The 18352-nt window shown below is 45.0% G+C and overlaps 2 protein-coding genes across 11 annotated transcripts in view; both read left to right on the top strand.

Moving 5' to 3' along the window:
- Positions 1 to 8046, top strand: part of HERC6 (HECT and RLD domain containing E3 ubiquitin protein ligase family member 6) — a 68380-nt gene extending 60334 nt beyond the window's left edge. For all 6 annotated transcript variants that reach the window (XM_047798020.1, XM_047798024.1, XM_047798022.1 and 3 more), the window contains 5 exons: positions 1369 to 1435; positions 2452 to 2522; positions 4118 to 4301; positions 4384 to 4486; positions 6499 to 8046. In XM_047798020.1, coding sequence (XP_047653976.1) covers positions 1369 to 1435; positions 2452 to 2522; positions 4118 to 4301; positions 4384 to 4486; positions 6499 to 6722 — 649 coding nt within the window. In that variant the 3' untranslated portion in view covers positions 6723 to 8046. The remainder of the gene's footprint in view (positions 1 to 1368; positions 1436 to 2451; positions 2523 to 4117; positions 4302 to 4383; positions 4487 to 6498) is intronic.
- Positions 8047 to 11898: 3852 nt separating this feature from the next.
- Positions 11899 to 18352, top strand: part of HERC5 (HECT and RLD domain containing E3 ubiquitin protein ligase 5) — a 55230-nt gene continuing 48776 nt past the window's right edge. For 3 of the 5 annotated variants that reach the window (XM_047798017.1, XM_047798016.1, XM_047798015.1), the window contains exons 1-3: positions 11899 to 12428; positions 15165 to 15285; positions 16227 to 16303. In XM_047798017.1, the coding sequence (XP_047653973.1) occupies positions 12089 to 12428; positions 15165 to 15285; positions 16227 to 16303 (538 nt within the window). In that variant the 5' untranslated portion in view covers positions 11899 to 12088. The remainder of the gene's footprint in view (positions 12429 to 15164; positions 15286 to 16226; positions 16304 to 18352) is intronic. The other 2 variants (XM_047798014.1, XM_047798013.1) reach the window with 1 other exon arrangement.

Below are 18352 nucleotides of genomic sequence, written 5' to 3'. Positions count from 1 at the left end.
GGCCTGATCTCTTGAATCTATCCAGATGGAACATTTGCTTTGGATGGTGCATGATATGCTTAATGAGAATCATGCATGTGCTATCAATTTTAAATAAATCATATTTAATTGTATTGAATTTATTTTCATAAATCAGCTTGTCATCAACTTTCTTCTTTAAGAATGGAAAAATACTTGTTCTAAATTCAAAGGCAGACTGTATCCTGTGAGGAAAATACTGGCAACACATATGATAGACAAAGAATTAATATCTCTGATGCATAAATATAAAGATATAGGTATAGATATGGCTATATGTGTGTGTGTGTAGATAGCTATGTGTGTAATCAAAATATGAAAATATGCCCAACCTTACACATAATTAAGAAAATGAAAATGAAAATGAGATATCATTTCTTTGTTTTCAGATTGACAACTGTTAAAAAGTGTTTCATTTATGGAGTTGCTCTTGTGGCTCAGGGGGTTAAAAACCCAACATACTGTCTGTGGGGGTTTGATCCTTGGCCTTGCTCAGTGGGTTAAGGATCCGGTGTTGCCACGAGCTGCAGCGTAGGTTGCCATGAGCTGCAGACGTGGCTCAGATCTGGCGTTGCTGTGGCTGTGGTGTAGGCCAGCAACTACAGCTCCGATCGGACCCCTAGCCTGGGAATCTCCATATGCCGCAGGTGCAGCCCTAAAAAAGCAATGTGTGTGTGTGTGTGTGTGTAGCTGAATCACTTTGCTGTATGTACCAGAGAAAATAACACAGCATTGTAAATCAGCTATACTTCAATAAAACAAATTGAAAAAAAGTGTCATAAGATATAGTTGGCAGCAGGTGGAGGAAAAGGATTCTTTTCTCAGGTGCTGTAGAAGAATACACTGACTCGGTTTACACCATTCGCTCTGACAGTTTGGAGCAGTTTCCCAGCCTTGGCAACACGGACATTTGGGGCTGGATAACTCTTTGTTATGGAAGACTGATCTGGACCTTGTGGGATGTTTGGCAGCATAGGGGGTGACTACCCACTAGATGCCAGTAGCAACTCTCCTTTTAATCATGACAACCATAGTTGGCTCCAGATTTTTCCAAATGTCCCCTGGAGGCCAAAATCATCCCCCCGTTGAGAAACACTGGCCTAGAGGAAGGAGCTTCTTTTTCTAATTTCCACCAAGACACAGCAGCAGCTATCTATGCATTAGCCGTGGGTTGACCAAACTGTAAGCAGACGTTAACTCTGGGAAGAGGGAACGGGAAGGTGGAGAAGACGGTCACGTGGCATTTTATGTATTTCTGCATTGTCCACAGTTTTTTCCATTGAACATTTACTTCTTTTAAATTTTTCTAAAATAAATAAATGTAATTTTTTACACCAAAATTTTCATTAGGAGTTTGCAAGAAGTTCTAAATGATGAAGCTGATGACATCAAGGAAGAACTTGGCCTGTGTTTTTCTGTGAGTACTAATGAAAGCCAGGTCAGAGTTGAAATGAATGGAGTTGTTGTTGTTGTTGTTTGTCTTTCTAGGGCCGCATCCACGGCATGTGGAGGTTCCCAGGCTAGGGGTCCAATCGGCGCCATAGTCGCCCGCCTATACCACAGCCACAGCAATGCTGGATCCCTAACCCACTGAGCGAGGCCAGGGATCGAACCTACATCCTTATGGATGCTGGTCAGATTTGTTTCTGCTGAGCCATGAGCGGAACTCCTAGATTTAATGGTTTTTTAAAAAATATTTTCTATTGGGAATTCTTTGTGGTGCAGCAGGTAAGGATCCAGTGTTGTTACTGCAGTGGCTCAGGTCGCTGTGGTGGCATCTGTTTGATACCTGGCCTGGGAACTTCCACATGCCACAGGAGTGGCCAAAAAAAAGAGTATTTTTTATTGTAGTGTCTTAAACATGGGGTTGCTTTTTTGAAGGGTATTTGACTTCTGTCCTATGAGACTTCCCCCACTTGCTCTGCATTTGATACTATATGTCTATATCCTCTCAATGAAAGTGAAAAGACAGCAATTACAGTGAACAGTGTAAACAATCAAATGGAATAATATATGTTTAAAAGCAATATACAGGAAGTTCCCTTCTTGGCTCAGTGGTAATGAACCTGACCAATAACCATGAGGACATGGGTTTGATCCCTGGGCTCCCTCAGTGGGTTAAGGATCTGGCGTTGCCATGGCTCTGGTGTAGGCCAGCAGCTGCAGCTCCGATTCAACCCCTAGCTTGGGAACGTCTATATGCTGGGGGTGTGGCCCTAAAAAGCAAAAAAGATAAAATAAAAGCAATATCCAACACATACTAGGGTATGTTTTTATTTTTATATATATTTAGAAGACTGAACTACATAAATAATTATTTAACTCCTAGTTATTTAACATTTTATAGGGAAGAATATACTAGCAATAATGGTATTATGATTGATTATTCATATTTTCTTTCTTATTTGATGCCTGAATATATTTTGGTTACAGATATACTGGGACAAAGAGGCTGTTGATTTAATTCCAAATGGGAGCTCTGTATCTGTAGACCAAAGCAACAAGTAAGTTTTGAGACCTAGTATATCTGCTTTGAATACACATATACTTTATGAATGTGTTTTATCTTCTCAAATGATCATTTCGGTTCCTGATCTCTTTCAAAAGATAAAATGCTACAAGCAAAAGAAGGGGAGAGAGGAGGCAGGATTAAATACTGCCTCTGCAGCACTTTTCACTATTTATTTAACAACTATTTTAGAGCCCCTGCTCTATACCAGACCCTATTCTAGAAGCCAGAGATACGGCAGTGAAAAAGACAGACAAAATCTGGAGCTTAAATTCCAGTGGGGCAGAAAGTCAGTACACAGATAAATTATTATGTAATAGGATGTCAGATAAGAAGAGCACGCTGAAGAGAAAACCAATTAAGAGTCTAGAGAGAAGTTCCCGTCGCGGCACAATGAAAACGAATCCGACTAGGAACCATGAGGTGGTGGGTTCGATCCCTGGCCTCGCTTAGTGGGTGAAGGATCCGGCATTGCCGTGAGCTGTGGTGTAGGTCACAGACACGGCTCGGATCTGGTGTTGCTGTGGCTGTGGTGTAGGCCAGCAGCTACAACTCCGATTGGACCCCTAGCCTGGGAACCTCCATATGCTGTGGGTGCAGCCCTAAAAGGACACAAGACAAAAAAAAAAAAAAAGTCTAGAGAGTGACAGATAGCGGTATGCTGGAGCTTCTGAGAGCTGATTGGTAAATTTTCAGAAATGTTGAGGGTTATTAAAACTGTAAGTAGCTTGAAATCAGCTATGGTGGGAGTAGGAATTGGCAAGTGGGTGCAAATGAGAGTTTCCTCTTTTTCTCTCTCCTTTTAAGAGAGCTGCTTGTAGAACAGTTAGCAGCACACCACTGGTTACCGGGGAGGGCAGAGGGGGCTGACTTAGGACGGTCCACGAAGGGTACTCAGAGGGTGGGGGACTAGCATGCTGCCGGGGGAAAGACCTCCAGGAGCAAACCCGTGGTCAAGACATCATCACGCGGTGGCGAAGACAACCTTTGTCGAAACAGATCCTCATGTAATGATGCGTCATGAGAGGGGAGAGAGGGAGGAACGTGATGCGTCGTGTTCATTTTGAATTCTGATGAGTGACAGAAGTTGGCAGGTGAAAAGCAAACTGCCTTCTGTGGCTCAACTGTAAGAGAGACAGTGAGGCCAGGGAACTGAGGGTCGGCGTGGCCGGAGGATCCCACAGAAGTGGGAAGGGGCTGCTGAGTCGGGCAAGCCTCACAGCACAGAGGCCTTGTCCATCCTGCTGAAGAGGTTTGAAATGCCCCCTAAAGGTGGTGGAAAGCCTTTGGAAGAGTGTAAGCAGGGGAATGACACATTCAGATGCGTGTTTTGAAACCATAAAATACCATCCTGTCTGCAGCCGGGGAAATGGGAGCAAAAGCAAAACAAAGCCTTAACCCTTCTGCTGGATCCCCAAGTTCCCTTCTTGTAGGCGACCGAGTGCTTTCCTAGCCCTGTGTCCTCTGGGGTTGTGTCTTATGCTAACGTCATTTACTCTTCCTTCTCAATAGCAACGGCAAACAGGGAGAATATTTTAGTCATTGGTGTATTATCCGCCTTTTTTTTTTTTTTTTTTGGCTCCCCTCAAGGAAAGACTATATTTCTAAGTATGTCGATCACATTTTCAACACCTCTGTAATGGGAGTTTATGAGGAATTTCAAAGAGGATTTCATAAAGTCTGTGACAAGGAGATTCTGAAGCTTTTCCACCCTGAAGAACTGATGACCGCAATAGTTGGACATACGGACTATGACTGGCAACAGTTTGAAAAGGTAGGTGACAATTCAAGTGCCCCCGGTTCTTTCTTCTCTTTATTCCCCTAAAAACCAGTTCACGCCTTCTTTTCTTTTCAAGAATTCAGCATATGATCAAGGATACCATGTATCACACCCTACCATACAGATGTTTTGGGAAGCTTTCCATAAATTAACTTTGGATGAAAAGAAAAAATTCCTCTGTAAGTATTACGGTAATGGTTTGATCTATAATTATATCTTTTAACGTATCTGATTTGAGCGGAAGTCGTTATTAATGGTGCATCACGTATGTTAACGGCAAAGCAAGGGTTAGAACCCAGGTCCCCACCTTCTAGACCGGTATCTTTCTCTCACATAGCCTGTTTTCCCATTTTTTTAAAAAATTTAAGTTTTAAAAAAATTTTTTTGGCTGTGCCTGCAACATGCTAAAATTCCCTGGCCAGGGATCAGACCTGAGCCACAACGGTGACAACACCCAATCCTTTACCTCCCTCATTTAAAAAAACAATAGTAATAAAGATACTGCTATTTTATTACCTTGTCTACACTGATTTATTCCCACCTCCAATTTCCACTTGTGTCCTCTTTCTTCACTCTAGCTGGCTCCTTATAGAGCTTTTAGCTCACATTACTACCTTTATTTAACTGTCTAAGGTCCTGTGGAAATAGGACAATGTAAACTGTCTCAAATACTATTGTCTTTTTTTTCTTTTTTCAAATATTATTTTAGAAATGATAAGAGCAATAACTTTGAGGATAATAATAATAATAATGGCATTTATTCTGTTTGCTTATTCTATGCCAGGCATTATACTGATCACTTTGTATCTATTACCTCCCTTTATCCTAACAGCAACCTTACGAATTAGGTAAAAAGAGAGGCTTGAGGCGTTTAGTAGCTTGCCCATCCATGTTCAGACAGCTCGTGAGTGTTAGAAGGAGAATTTGAACCCAGCAAGCTAATTCAAAGCCCCAGGCTCAGGGCCACTAAGCCCTGTGTCCTTGGCAGGAGAACTTCTCTCGGTGGAGTTTTTCTTCTCTGTGGTTTCCATAGGACAGACCTAATGACTTATTTTCTTACCTTTTCATCCCATTTCTCAGTTCCTCCTGAGATACCCATGTTTCTTCTTGCTACTTTTGTTGTGATGGCGGATGTCTGAGGGCAATTCCGATTTCTCATTAGCCTATAACCTGTTTCTCTACAAGCCCAGACTGTCTTTCCGACAATCTTCTCTCTTCATGGGAAACTTCTGCTTCAGCCCAGTGGTTCCACTGGCTGCAATTTCAGTGAGTTCACAGACATTTTCCCACCTTGGGCTTTTTCTTGGGCTTTTCCCCCCTCTGCCTAGAAAGGTTACCTGGCTCCTTTTCTTGAGAGCTGACTAGCCAGATGTGACCTCCGATGCTTCCCTGTCACCCCAGCTTGGTGCCTCTCTCCCTGCCTTGGGTCCCGGGGTCTTTGTGAGCTCTTCACTTCCTTGTATCTTGTTATTATCTTTTCCTATGTGTAATCTCCCCCAGCCAGATCATGAACTCACCAAAGACAAAGACCAAACATCATGATTTTTCTTGGGAGTTCCCACTGTGGCTCAGTGGGTTACAAACCCCACTAGTATCTGTGAGGATGTGGGTTTAATCCCTGGCCTGAAGATCTGACATTGCCATGAGCTATGGTGTAGGTCGCAGACTCAGCTTGGATCCTGTGTTGCTGTAGCCGTGGCGTAGGCCAGCAGCTGCAGCTCCAATTTGACCCCTAGCCTGGGAACCTCCATACGCTGCGGGTGCAGCCCTTAAGGGGGGGAAAAAAAAAAAGTCATGATTTTTCTTGACTCTACATGGTCTGTGTAGTTTTCTCTGCATAGTGAGGTATTTCTTCCTTTTTATTCATTTATTTATTTATATTTTTGCTCTTTACAGCCTCACTCAAGGCATATGGAAGTTCCGAGGCTAGCGGCTGAATCAGAGCTACAGCTGCCTGCCTACACCACAGCCACAGCCATGCCCAATCCAAGCCACATCTGCGACATACACCACAGCTCATGGCAATGCCAGATCCCCGATCCACTAAGTGAGGTCAGGGATCGAACCTGCATCCTCATGGATGCTAGTCGGATTCATTTCCACTGAGCCACAGTGGGAACTCCCTCTTCCTTTTTATTTTAAGTTTTGCTCTTTCTCTGAAGTATCTTAACCAATGTTTATTCCTTTTTAGTTTTTCTTACAGGAAATGACAGGTTGCATGTACGAGGCGTACGGAAAATGGGAATCTTATTTCGTTGTCCTGAAACTTTGAGTGAAAGAGATAACCCAAGGCCACTGACCTGTCATAATATTCTGGACCTCCCTAAATACTCGACAATGGAAAGAATGGAGGAAGCACTTCAAGTGGCCATCAACAACCACAAAGGGTTTACCTCACCCAGAGTCACAGGGTGACAGTGACCTCGGAGAGGCTCAGTTTGCAGGTCCTCACCCTTTGATTCTTCTGTTCTTCTTCAGGTCTAATTAGGACAAAGAGTTGGTGGACTTTAGTTGGCATTAGTTGACAAGTGCTGGAATACAGGTGATGAGTCAAAGATAATATTTTTAACGAATCGACATTTCCTGACCCCTTAACTTGCTATTAGAATGCTTGCTTTTTTTACGGAATTATTTCCTGAATAATAATTATCATTTGAAAATAAACTGAATATGGAGGTCTCTTGTGGCACCGTGGGTTCTCCGGAGGTTAAGGATCCAGCGTTGTCACTGCAGCGGCTTGGGTTGCTGTTGGCATGGGTTGGATTCCTGCCCTGGAAACATCCACATGCCACAGGCATGGTCAAAAAAATTTAAGTAAAAATAAGATGAATATTAAAAAATAACAGATATTTTAAAAAATACTGTATATCGAATATGCACTGCTTGCAAATATGAAAGACATGCTGAAGTTTGAAAAAAATACAACTACAAATTAATTCAACGTGTTTTTGAAACACGTAGAGATTTTTATGTTCTGGAATGGCTCTAGGGTTTTTATTTTAGCCAGACAATTTATGTGAAAAATCTAAAAGTTAAGGGATTCATTCATTTATGGAATAATGACTTATGCTCAGAGCTACAGTCCAAGAATCATTCTAATTGAAGATATCATTATTTTGGTTAAACGCTGAGCTCAACCAGGAACTTCTAATTACAGTTGAGGAAAATGAGGAATATGAAGCATGTTTCAGCCTCAGGGCTACAGAATGACTTGAAGGAGAGATAAAGTGTGTTGGAAATGAATTTTGTGGACCATTTCTATCTCATAGGAAATTTTAAACTGTAAGCTGTTCTATAAATGCCTATTGTCATCCCCAAACCTTACACAGAAGCCTTGTGTCACCGGTACTTTGGGAAAGGAGACACTCAAGTGAAATCCACACTGGGGTGCGGATGTGGAAAGGGGGCAGGCATGAGGAGCCACCGAGGACACTAGCAAGTGAGGGGTTAGCAGAAACATAAGCCCCACAAGAATCCTTATAGTGTAGGAGAAAATGCCCTGATAAAAAGGTAGAGACACCCCGGCCATGATGCCAAAGCAAAGTCCAGCCAGCTGCCCCTAACCACCCTCCTCCACGCATCCGCTTCTGTACACCTGCTTCTGCATCTACTACCTTGCCTGTCCGTCCCGCCAAGCAAGGACCCGTAAGAACTAGCCCGTAAAAGCCTTGTGAAACCCTTCCTCGGGGCTCAGACTCCGGAGAGCGATCTCCTCTGAACCCACATAATAAACCTGAGTTCTCCACCTCTCCGAGGGCTTGCTTGGTTTCTCGCCGGTAAAAGAGCCGCTGGAGCTGATACACTGCGGCCACGGGGCTGCTGCGCAGCAGCCATAACAATCGTTGTCTTGGACATTTCTGGTTTCTAGAAACATAGAAGGAAAGTAAACCATTTGAATTTTACGGAAACAGGTAACCTCTAAATCTTGGGGATCCTTAGACACCTGACTTTTGGGTTGTGTTTTTTAGGCCTTTCAACGCCAACATTACTTTTTCAATGCAAATGGGTGAAATGTGCAAACCCTCTTAAGAAGAGATGATATCAATTCTTTACACACCCTTTCAGAGCATAAAGGAAGAGAGAACACTTCCAGATTAATTCTCGCATGCTAACCTTAATACCAAAACCAGATGAAGGCATTACAGGAAAAGAAAACTAAATATCTCTCTCATGTGAACACAGATACAAACATCTTTTACAAAGCTTTAACACATCAAACATCCAGCGAAATAGAAAAAGGATGCTACCTTGTGACCAGCTGGGATTTGGTCCAGAAATGCATGTGAAAATCCATTTTATTTCACCATAATAGACCAAAAAAAAAAATATCATATAATTACCTCCATACAGGTAGAAAAAAATTGATAGGCATCAACAGCTCCTTGTGCATATGACGAATACTCTTAGCAGACTAGGAACCTCCTCAACCTGAAGGAGCCGACACACAGCTAACTTCGTATTCAATGGGGAAAGAGCAAGTGCTTTCCTCCTAAAATTGAGAACAAGGCAAAGATGTCTCTCACTGCTTCTATTCACCATAGCGGTATGAGTCCAGAAAATAGGGCAAGCGAAGAAAAAGAAAAGGCATAATGATTGGAAAGTAAAAAGTCAAACTATCCTATTTATAGACTACATGGTTATCTGTAGGCGATTCAAAGGAATCCACTAAAAAATACCAGAACTATTAAGTAAATATAGAAAGGTGTCAGGATTGGAGGTCAATACATAAAAGTCAGTTGCACTTATAATATACTCACACCAATCATAGTCTAAAATTTTTTAACGTTCCATTTGGAATACCAAAAACTAAGAAAATACTTACGGATAAATTTAGCAAAATATGTTTGTTTCCTGAACACTAGAAAATACTGCTGAAAGAAATGAAAGAAGCTTTAAATTAATGGAGAGAGAGATACTCATGGTCAGAAGAACCAATATTTTCAGCCTGTCAGTTCTTTCCAAATTGATCTAATTTAGCGCAATTCAAAACCCTTGCAGTCTGTTTTGTAGAAATCGATAAACTGATCCTAGAATATATATGGAGATGCAAAGGACTAAAACAGCCAAAACAACATTGAAGAAGGGCAGTGGTGGAACCCTTGAATGAGCTGATTTTGCGACTTAATTAGAACCTACAGTAATCAAGGCAGTGTGGTACTGGCGTAAAAATGGACATACAGATCAATGGGATACAATAAAAGTCCAGCAATAAGTCCAATCACATGTGCCCAACAGGGTTTTGGCAAAGATGCCAAAAGGCAAGTCAGCAAGTAAAGGCAAACTGGAACAGCTGGTAATCCCTTAAAAAAAAATGAACTTCTTCCCTTACCTCACACCATAAAGAACAATTCATCTGAAATGTAAGAAGGACCTAAAGGTTTTTACAGAAGATAACAAGAAGAAGATCCTTGTTATTTGGGGTTAAGCAAAGAGTTCTTAAGACAAAAAAAGTCATGAATTTTGTAAAAGAAAAAATGGATAAATTGCATCACAATGAAAACTAGCTCTTCAAATGACATTCTTTTCATGTAAACATTTTTTTTGTTTTAGTTTTATCATAGCTTTCTTTTTTATTGAAGTATATACTTGACTTACAATGTTTTGTTCAGATGCTATTTTTCTTTTTTTCTTTTTAGGGCCGCACTCGGGGATATGGACGTTCTCAGGCTAGGGGTCCAATTGGAGCTGCAGCCACTAGCCTAAACCACAGACACAGCAACGCCAAATCCGAGTCACATCTGCAACCTACACCACAGCTCACGGCAATGCGGGATCCTTAACCCACTGAGCAAGGCCAGGGATGGAACCTGCATCCTCATGGACGCTAGTCAGATTCGTTTCCACTGAGCCACGATGGGAACTCCCAGATGTTATTTTTAATAAAGTTAAAAGCTTACCCACAGACTGAAGAAACATTTCAAAACATATATCTAATAAAGGACTTGCTATATAACACAAAGAACTCTATATTAAAAGAAAATCTTTTAGATAATAAGCCACCATTGTGGCTCAGTGGTAAGGAAACCAACTAGGAACCATGAGAATGCGGGTTCAATCCCTGGCTTCTCTCAGTGGGTTAAGGGACCCAGTCTTGCCCTGAGCTGCGATGTAGGTCTCAGATGCCGCTGGGATCTGGATCTGGCCTTGCTGTGGCTGTGGCTAGGCTGGCCGCTACAGCTCCTATTGGACCCCTGGCCTGGGAACTTCCATATGCCCCCGGGTGTGGCCCTAAACAGATAAAAATAAATAAATAAATAAATAAATGGACAAAAGATGTGGACACCTCACTAAAGAGAAAAGAGGACATCATTAATCCTTGGGGAAATGGAAAGCAAAACTGCATTAAGATAGTACTACAGACCACAGCAATTTCTGCAATTAAAACACTAACAATACTGAAGGTTGGCAAGGGCACAGAGAGACTGGAACTCCTGTAAATTGCTAGAGGAAAATGCAAAATAGTATAGCCTGGCAGTTTCTTATAATGATATAAAATATTTATGTACTTACCAGCTATTCAGCAATTCTGTTTTTTAGTTATTTACTCCAAAGAAATATAAACATTTATCCACTCAAAGACTTGTTCACAAATATTCATAGCACCTCTACCTTATTCATTGGAGCCCCAGACTAGAAAGGCCTGAAATGCCTGCCTACTGGTAAATGCATAAAGAAATTGTGGTACATCCATATAATTGACTACCATTCAGCAGTAACAAAGAGGGGGGAGTTCCCTTCGTGGCTCAACGCCTTAGGAACCGACTAGGATCCACGAAGATGCTGGTTGGGTCCCTGGCCTTGCTCAGTGGGATGAGGGGATCCCGCATTGCGGTGAGCTGTGGTGTAGGTCGCAGACGCTACGGATCCCGGGTGCTGTGGCTGTGGTGTAGGCCGGCGGCTGTAGCTCGCATTTGACCCCTAGCCTGGGAACGTCCATAGGCCCGGAGTGCGGCCCTAAAAAGCAACAAAACCAAACCAAACCAAAGAGGGAACTGATTAAACACAATAGGATGAATCTCAAAAGCCTTATGCTAAGTGTAAAAAAGGCAGACACAAAAGACTGCACAAGTTCGATTCCACTGGTACGCAATTCTAGAGAAGGCAAAAATATATCAACGGAAAGCCGATCACTGTTTGCAGACACCGCAGTGTGGGTCCTGGGGATGACCGTGGTTCTCTTCTTTAGTTTCACCGAGAGGTTGTGGATCAGACCGTGGAACAGGATGCTCAGCAAACGTTAGCTTTCCTTGCCACAATACTGTGGAAATTCTGCCAGTCCGCCGGTTTCAGGGCTCTGCCTGTGTTAGGGCTCCTCCTACTAGAATCGAGTGTTTCTTCGTCCGGTCTAGGGTTTCAGGTGGCCACTGCCACCCGGGGCCACCTTCTCAGGCCTGCCCAGCCCACTTCTTCACTAGCCAGCGCCCTGTTTACTTTGGCCGCCTGCCAAAGCCAGTCCTGAATCGGTCGGGTTTCCCTTTTCTTTTCCTTTTCGGTTCCGCCCCCTTAAAAAAAAAAAAATTCAGTTTCGTTTCTCCCAGGACCTGCCGGCTCCGCCCCCAAACAGCACGTTGGGAGCCCGGCGTCGGGGCAGGGGCGGGGCAGGGAGGCTGCGGGTCTTCGACGGCGCGGAGCGCTCCCCTCGCTCAGTCTCCGCACGCACCGCGACGCGGGGGGACGGTGGGCGCTCTCGGGCCTGGGCCTTCTCGCTCCGGCCCCTGGCTCCTGGGCGGGCTGGAGCCCGGGAGAGCGGAGGCGTGGACCTGGAACCCAGGAAAGCGGCGATGGAGCGGAGACCACGGAGGAGGTCGCGGGGCGGCGCGCGCTCGGCGCCCGGGCGGGGCCCCGCGTCCGAGCCCCCCGCGGCCCGGCCCCCGGCGGTCCGCCCCCCGGCGGTCTGCCCCACCGCGTCCGGACGCCCAGGGTCCCGGCCCGCGGAGCCGCGGGGCGCGAAGCTCTGGCTCTTCCCCAGCGCCCCGGGTCTCCGCAGCGCGCTGGCCGGGAGGGCCGAGGCGACCCGCCAGATGTGCTGCACGGGCGGGCGCCTGGCGGTGCTGGAGCGCGGCGGGGCCGGCGTGGAGGTCCACCAGCTGCCGGCCGGGAGCGACGGCGCGAGGAAGCCGAGTGAGTGGGGCGGCGCCGCGCCCGCTCGGCCCTCCCGCCTCGGGCCAGGGCTGTGAGTGAGGTGGGCGGCCGGGGTCCGAGCCTGCGGGGTCGACGTCGCGGTCGGGCCGGGCCCGGACCCTTCTCTCCGGAGCGGCCCGGCTTGTGGGTACTCGGTCCTTCTCTAAACGGCCCGGGAGACTCAGCAGAGGCCCCGACGCCGGCAGCGGTCCGCGGGGGCCTCAGAAACGCTCCCCCCCCCCCCGGAGTTCCCGTCGTGGCGCAGTGGTTAATGAATCCGACTAGGAACCATGGGGTTGCGGGTTCGGTCCCTGCCCTTGCTCAGTGGGTTAACGATCCGGCGTTGCCGTGAGCTGTGGTGTAGGTTGCAGATGCGGCTCGGATCCCGAGTTGCTGTGGCTCTGGCGTTGCTGGTGTTGCTCTGGAGTTGCTGGTGGCTACCGCTCCGATTCAACCCCTAGCCTGGGAACCTCCATATGCCCCAACAACAACAACAAAAAGACAAAAGACAAAAAAAGAAACGCCCCCCCGGCCCGGGCCTTTTCGGCGTTTGGCGCGTGCAGCGCCCCTGGGCTCTGCCAGCCCCGCCACTCGCGGGCTCGGAGCTTCGCGGGATGGGGACCAGATATCGCTGGTCCGCGCCGCCCTCGGACCCCGCGGAGGGGGTCGACCGGCCGCATCTTATCTTAGCCCGTCCGCCTCGATCCTCTTCAGAGTCCGGTTTTCACGTAACTCCTTTTTAGAACGTACCTGCTCCAGTTTTGTGTCTTTGGAGAACCTTGTTTGCGTGGTCTTGTTCGCAAGGATTCTGTCCTCCGTTAGCGAGTAGTTTAAACAGGGTGCTTACGGCGGCGCTTCTCCGCGGTCATCCCGTGTAGAGATCGGGTCGGGTAACGTGTGGCTCCGAGTTTACAGGTAGGGGGCAAAGGACCACATTCTTTATCTTGAAAAATGTGTTCCTCTTTTGAGTGTCGAGAATGATATTTTACCTTTGTTCGTTTTGCTGTTACTTTCAGCGACGAAGATCTTTTTTTTTTTTTTTTCTCTTGGTCGTTTGCATTTCCTTATGGTGACCTACCTGCCTGTTCGTTCATACCTTCGCCTGGCTTTTAAAAAAATTGCGCTGCGAATCTTTTTCGTAGTAACTTGGAAGGGTTTTTAGAATATGGAGTAAGAGTAGCCCTTTGTTGGCCATGTACGTTGTAAAACTTTTCCGTTCATGTTATTCGTCAGTCTTTTCTTTTAAGGAGGCTTAGAGGCTTTGTGTTATGTTAGAAAGCGATTCACACTCCAAGGCGTTCTGTTTCATATTCTCATCCTTATAGTGAGCTTTTTTAAGGGCCACACCTGCGGCATAGGGAGGTTCCCAGGCTAGGGGTCGCATGGGAACAACAGCTGCCGGCCTACACCACGGCCGCAGCAACACCCGATTCGGAGCCGCATCTGCCCCCTGCAACTCGGGATCCTTAACCCGCGGAGCCTGGCCAGGGATCTAACCCTCGTCCTCCTGGATCCCAGTCGGGTTCGTTAACTGCTGAACCACAACGGGGAACTCCATCTTTACCGTATTTTTTAGTTTTTATTTTTAAACCTAAACATTTTGGTACAGTTGGATGTTATTTTGACGTAAGGAGTGAGATAGGGGGATCTGGATTGATTTGTTTTCTCCAGAATGGCTAGCCTCATGTCTCAGTACATTTTTGGACTAGCTCCCCCCCCCCCCCGTTATTTTTCAATTGATTTGAAATGCTGAGTCTCTGAAAAACTTCAGTCCGTTGGGCCATTTTTTTCTTTGTTACCCAGCTGCTTTGGTTCTCTTAGCATGTGTATCTTGAAGTGATTTGTGCTTTGATATTTTTATATGAATAGATTTTATTTCATTAGAACTGAAAAGTGAAACAAGGTCCCAAATCCTGCTTTTTGTGAACAAATGAAACGCAATCAGTGTAAATGGTACAGAGGACAATTTTAAATCTTTAACTTTTAGAAAGGGCTGAATATGTATTAATGCCAATAAAAATTCTCTTAACAGCATCCTTTTTAAGAATCGTTCATCAAATACAATTACCCCTTTTAAGGATATGGACCTTGGCTTCTAGATGGAGCAGTCAGGAGGGGGTTATTTTATTTTATTCTCTTTTTAGGGCCACAGCGGAGGCCTGTGGAAGTGCCCAGGCTGCCGCTCTACATGCAACGCCAGATCCTTAACCCTGAGCAAGGCCAGGGATTGAACCGTGGTGTCCTCCTGGATGCTAGTCGGGTTCATTTCCACTGGGCCAGGATGGGAATTCCTATTAGTGTTTTTTGGTTTGTTTTAGGAAAGAGTATATCTCAGAATACACAATATATTTACTCCTAAAATGAGTTAGGTTGTCCAAAAATTAAGTGGTATTTTCTTACAGATGTTTTTCATTCCTTTCAATTCAAATTCAGTTTCTCTGTCTGAACTTATTAAACAGAAATTTAACGGTAAATGTTATTTGGCCAATTTAAAGGTGCAGTCAACAAAGTATGAATCAGTGTTTTCCCAAATCAAAAAAAATGCATTGTCAAGACACTAGTCATTGCTAAGTTGCTTTCCCCACCTGAATTTTCTTTAAGGAGAAGTTCATGTTAAGTCAAAAGTGGTCCAGTAGAAATTTTTTCCTAAGGTTTTAAGTGTATTATAATGAAATGAATAATAATCGTGGGTAACGCTCGGAGTGATGGTAGTTTCTGGTTGGCTTTGCTCTGCAGAGTGCATTAAGTTAGGAAAAAAAATGAAGATACATTCCATGGACCAAGGAGCGGAGCACATGCTGATTCTCTCCTCCGATGGAAAACCGTTTGAGTACAACTATAGCATAAAACATGCAAGGTAGGGAAGTTTTCTTTTCTTTTATTAAAGATTATTTAAATCTTACTAAAAGGCAATGATAATTTTTGTAGGACCACGTTACTGTGTATGACCCTTGCCCCCTGCTGTACTTTGGCATCTTAAGTAAATGAGGAATTCTGAGCAGATTAGTGATTTCTGTCAGTAAACTGTAAATCTGTGTCTCCCAGGGCGCGGGCCACGTGTTGTTCTGGCATCTAAGGGAGATGAGTGGGTAGTCCACGTGGCCCCACATTGGGCTTTCACATTCATTAACTCATTTAACCCTCACGATAATGCTGTATGTTAGATTTACCAAAACAGGTTTCAACCTAAGGGAAGAATGCATCATCATGGAATGATTTGTTACACTTTTTCCTAGTAGATCATGTGAATTAGAACTTTTGTTTGTTGTTGTTGTCTTTTTAGGGCCGCACTGGTGGCATATGGTGGTTCCCAGGCTAGGGGTCCAATCGGAGGGAGCTATAGCTGCTGGCCACAGCCACAGCCACAGCCACACCAGAGCCAAGGTGCGTCTGCGAACTAGACCACAGCTCACAGCAAGGCTGGATCCATAAGCCACTGATGGAGGCCAGGGATCGAACCTGCCTCCGCATGGATTCTAGTCAGATTCGTTTCCACTGAGCCATGATGGGAACTCCCATGGAACTTATTTTCATCCTGTATTATTCCTGCATCATATTCCTGTCTGTCTGCAAAAGACACTTTGACTCATCATACTGCAGTTTTATAATGCACCTTCTTTTCCTTTTAAGCCACTCATCAAAACATGTATTATTTTGATAATAGTTTTAGATGTGCTAAATGCAAAGCAGTAAACTTAGTGTTTTTCTTGAGCTTCGATCCTAATTAGTTAATACTTCTTTTATCAGTGTTGTGACTTTTATTATGTGATTGACATAAAATGTATTTTTTCTCATCAGGTTTCAGTGTATTTTACAAGAAAAAATTATAATTCAGATCACATGTGGAGATTATCATTCTCTGGCACTCTCCAAAGGTACTTTTCTGGGGTCATTGTCTTTCAGAGGGAGCAAATGTGTGTAGAACTAGTAGAATGTATGTGTGTCTCTTTGTAACAGGTCAGAGATACGGTTCTAGATCTGATCGGGTCCAGCCCACTATTCGAGGAGACGCAAAATTCGAATCCTCGGGCCTGTAAAGCCTGCAGGTGTCTGCAGTTACTATTCCTCCGTTTGGTTCTATCAAATAACAAAACTAAGACAATTTAGTGATGCGTTTGATATCCTTTATTTAAGGGATTGAGCGTGTATAGGGCCTCACAAGCAGTAGAAGCCTTGGGATTTTGGACAAGGGTGAGTTTTAGAGTGCTGGAGGCCTTAGCCGGGGAACTGGCTGAGGCTGCACATCTGACCTCATTGAGAAAGATCAGGGAACAAGGAGATAAGCATAGAGCCCACAGCAGACGAGGTGTTTGGGGATTGGCCCACTGGCTATACTGCATTTTCGGTCAAGCTAAGCATTCGAGGGAGCATGACAGTTGGGTTTGCTGAGGTGGCGCCCTGGCGGGGGCAGCTCCCTTTGGGACCTCGAGATGTATTTCGACAGTGCCATGTTTTTTTTATTTTTCAAATACAAAACAATGACCATATGCTGAATAATCAGAATCATCCTTTCTGAAATCAGGACCAGGCATGGTCCGCCCTTTCCAGAACTTTCTCCCCTTTCGTAGGGCTCTTCCAGCTCCCACGGTGGGAGCTCCGAATGGCTCGGGTGCGTGTTTCTGGCCAGTTTGCAGACCACTGACACGCTTTCAGCATTACCTCTTGAATTCGGGGTTCTCTCCAGCCCGTTTTTACTTCCCGTTTCTTATCAGACACCGCGCTGGTGGGGAAGGGAAGTGGTGAATGGGGATTATTTCCTGAGGAAACTTGACCCTGGAGGGCTAATGAGGACAGGAAGGCGCAGAGGGGAATTCAGGGTCAAGGGAATTTTTTAAATACATAGGACAGATGCAAACATAAACTGAAGGAAAGCTGGGACTCCAGGGACGTTAATTAGATCAAGGATTTGACCTGTCCTGAAGGCCCTGTGAAGGTTTGAGTGTAGAACTTGGAGAAAACGGGTTGTTTGACTTCGTCCATTTACAAATAGATTTCTTATTTGGCGAATCTGCCACGTGCAAGTTATGAAAATGAAGCAGACACATTGTGCCTTTAAGAAGCCCAGGATCTAGTGATGTGGGGGGAAGGGGTGGTTCCGGGGTTGTTACTGGCGAATCAAAATCTCGGAAGAATAAACGTGGGGAAGACAATAAGAAGGGATGCTCGTTCCGCTCATCATGGTGTTCCTGGTGGCCTGTAGGCACGTGATAATTTCGTTTGAAGGAACATCTCTTGCCTCCACCAGGTCCTGCACAGAATCTTACAGAGCTGTGCTCAGTGAGCACTAATTCTCTGATGTGTATATTTTCAGACTCCACTCGATGCTATCATCTCTATTATATAACATCTGAGAACTTTTCTTTCTTTTTTTTTTTATTTTGCCATTTCTAGGGCCGCTCCCTCGGCATATGGAGGTTCCCAGGCTAGGGGTCCAATCGGAGCTGTAGCCTCCCGCCTACACCACAGACACAGCAACTCGGGATCCGAGCCGCGTCTGTGGCCTACACCACAGCTCACGGCAATGCAGGATCCCTAACCCACTGAGCAAGGGCAGGAACCGAACCCACAACCTCATGGTTCCTAGTCGGATATGTCAACCACTGAGCCACGACGGGAACTCCTAAGAGCTTTTCTTTAAAAATATGTCTCATCTTTCCAATTAATGGAAGACGATGCTGACTCAGCATGCCGTGCTGCAAGTTCAGATGCATCCTTAAGTTGTTTATTTGGCATCTTCAGGCACTTGGGAGGGGGAGAGAAAGAAAACAGTAGTATTCTGTTTTATTTTCCCAAATGTAGAATGTTTCTGTCTTTCATGGGCCCATCCGTGGGTTTTTAAAAATAAGTATTTAAAAAATGTGCATATAGTATGTTCAGACAGCTTTGTTCTCCCTTTGTCCATTCAGGCTGCTATAATAAAAATA

Source organism: Phacochoerus africanus, chromosome 10, assembly GCF_016906955.1.
Source record: "Phacochoerus africanus isolate WHEZ1 chromosome 10, ROS_Pafr_v1, whole genome shotgun sequence".
Classification (NCBI taxonomy): Eukaryota; Metazoa; Chordata; class Mammalia; order Artiodactyla; family Suidae; genus Phacochoerus; species Phacochoerus africanus.
Note: the sequence above shows the minus strand (reverse complement) of the source record. Positions and strands in the feature narration are given on the sequence as shown.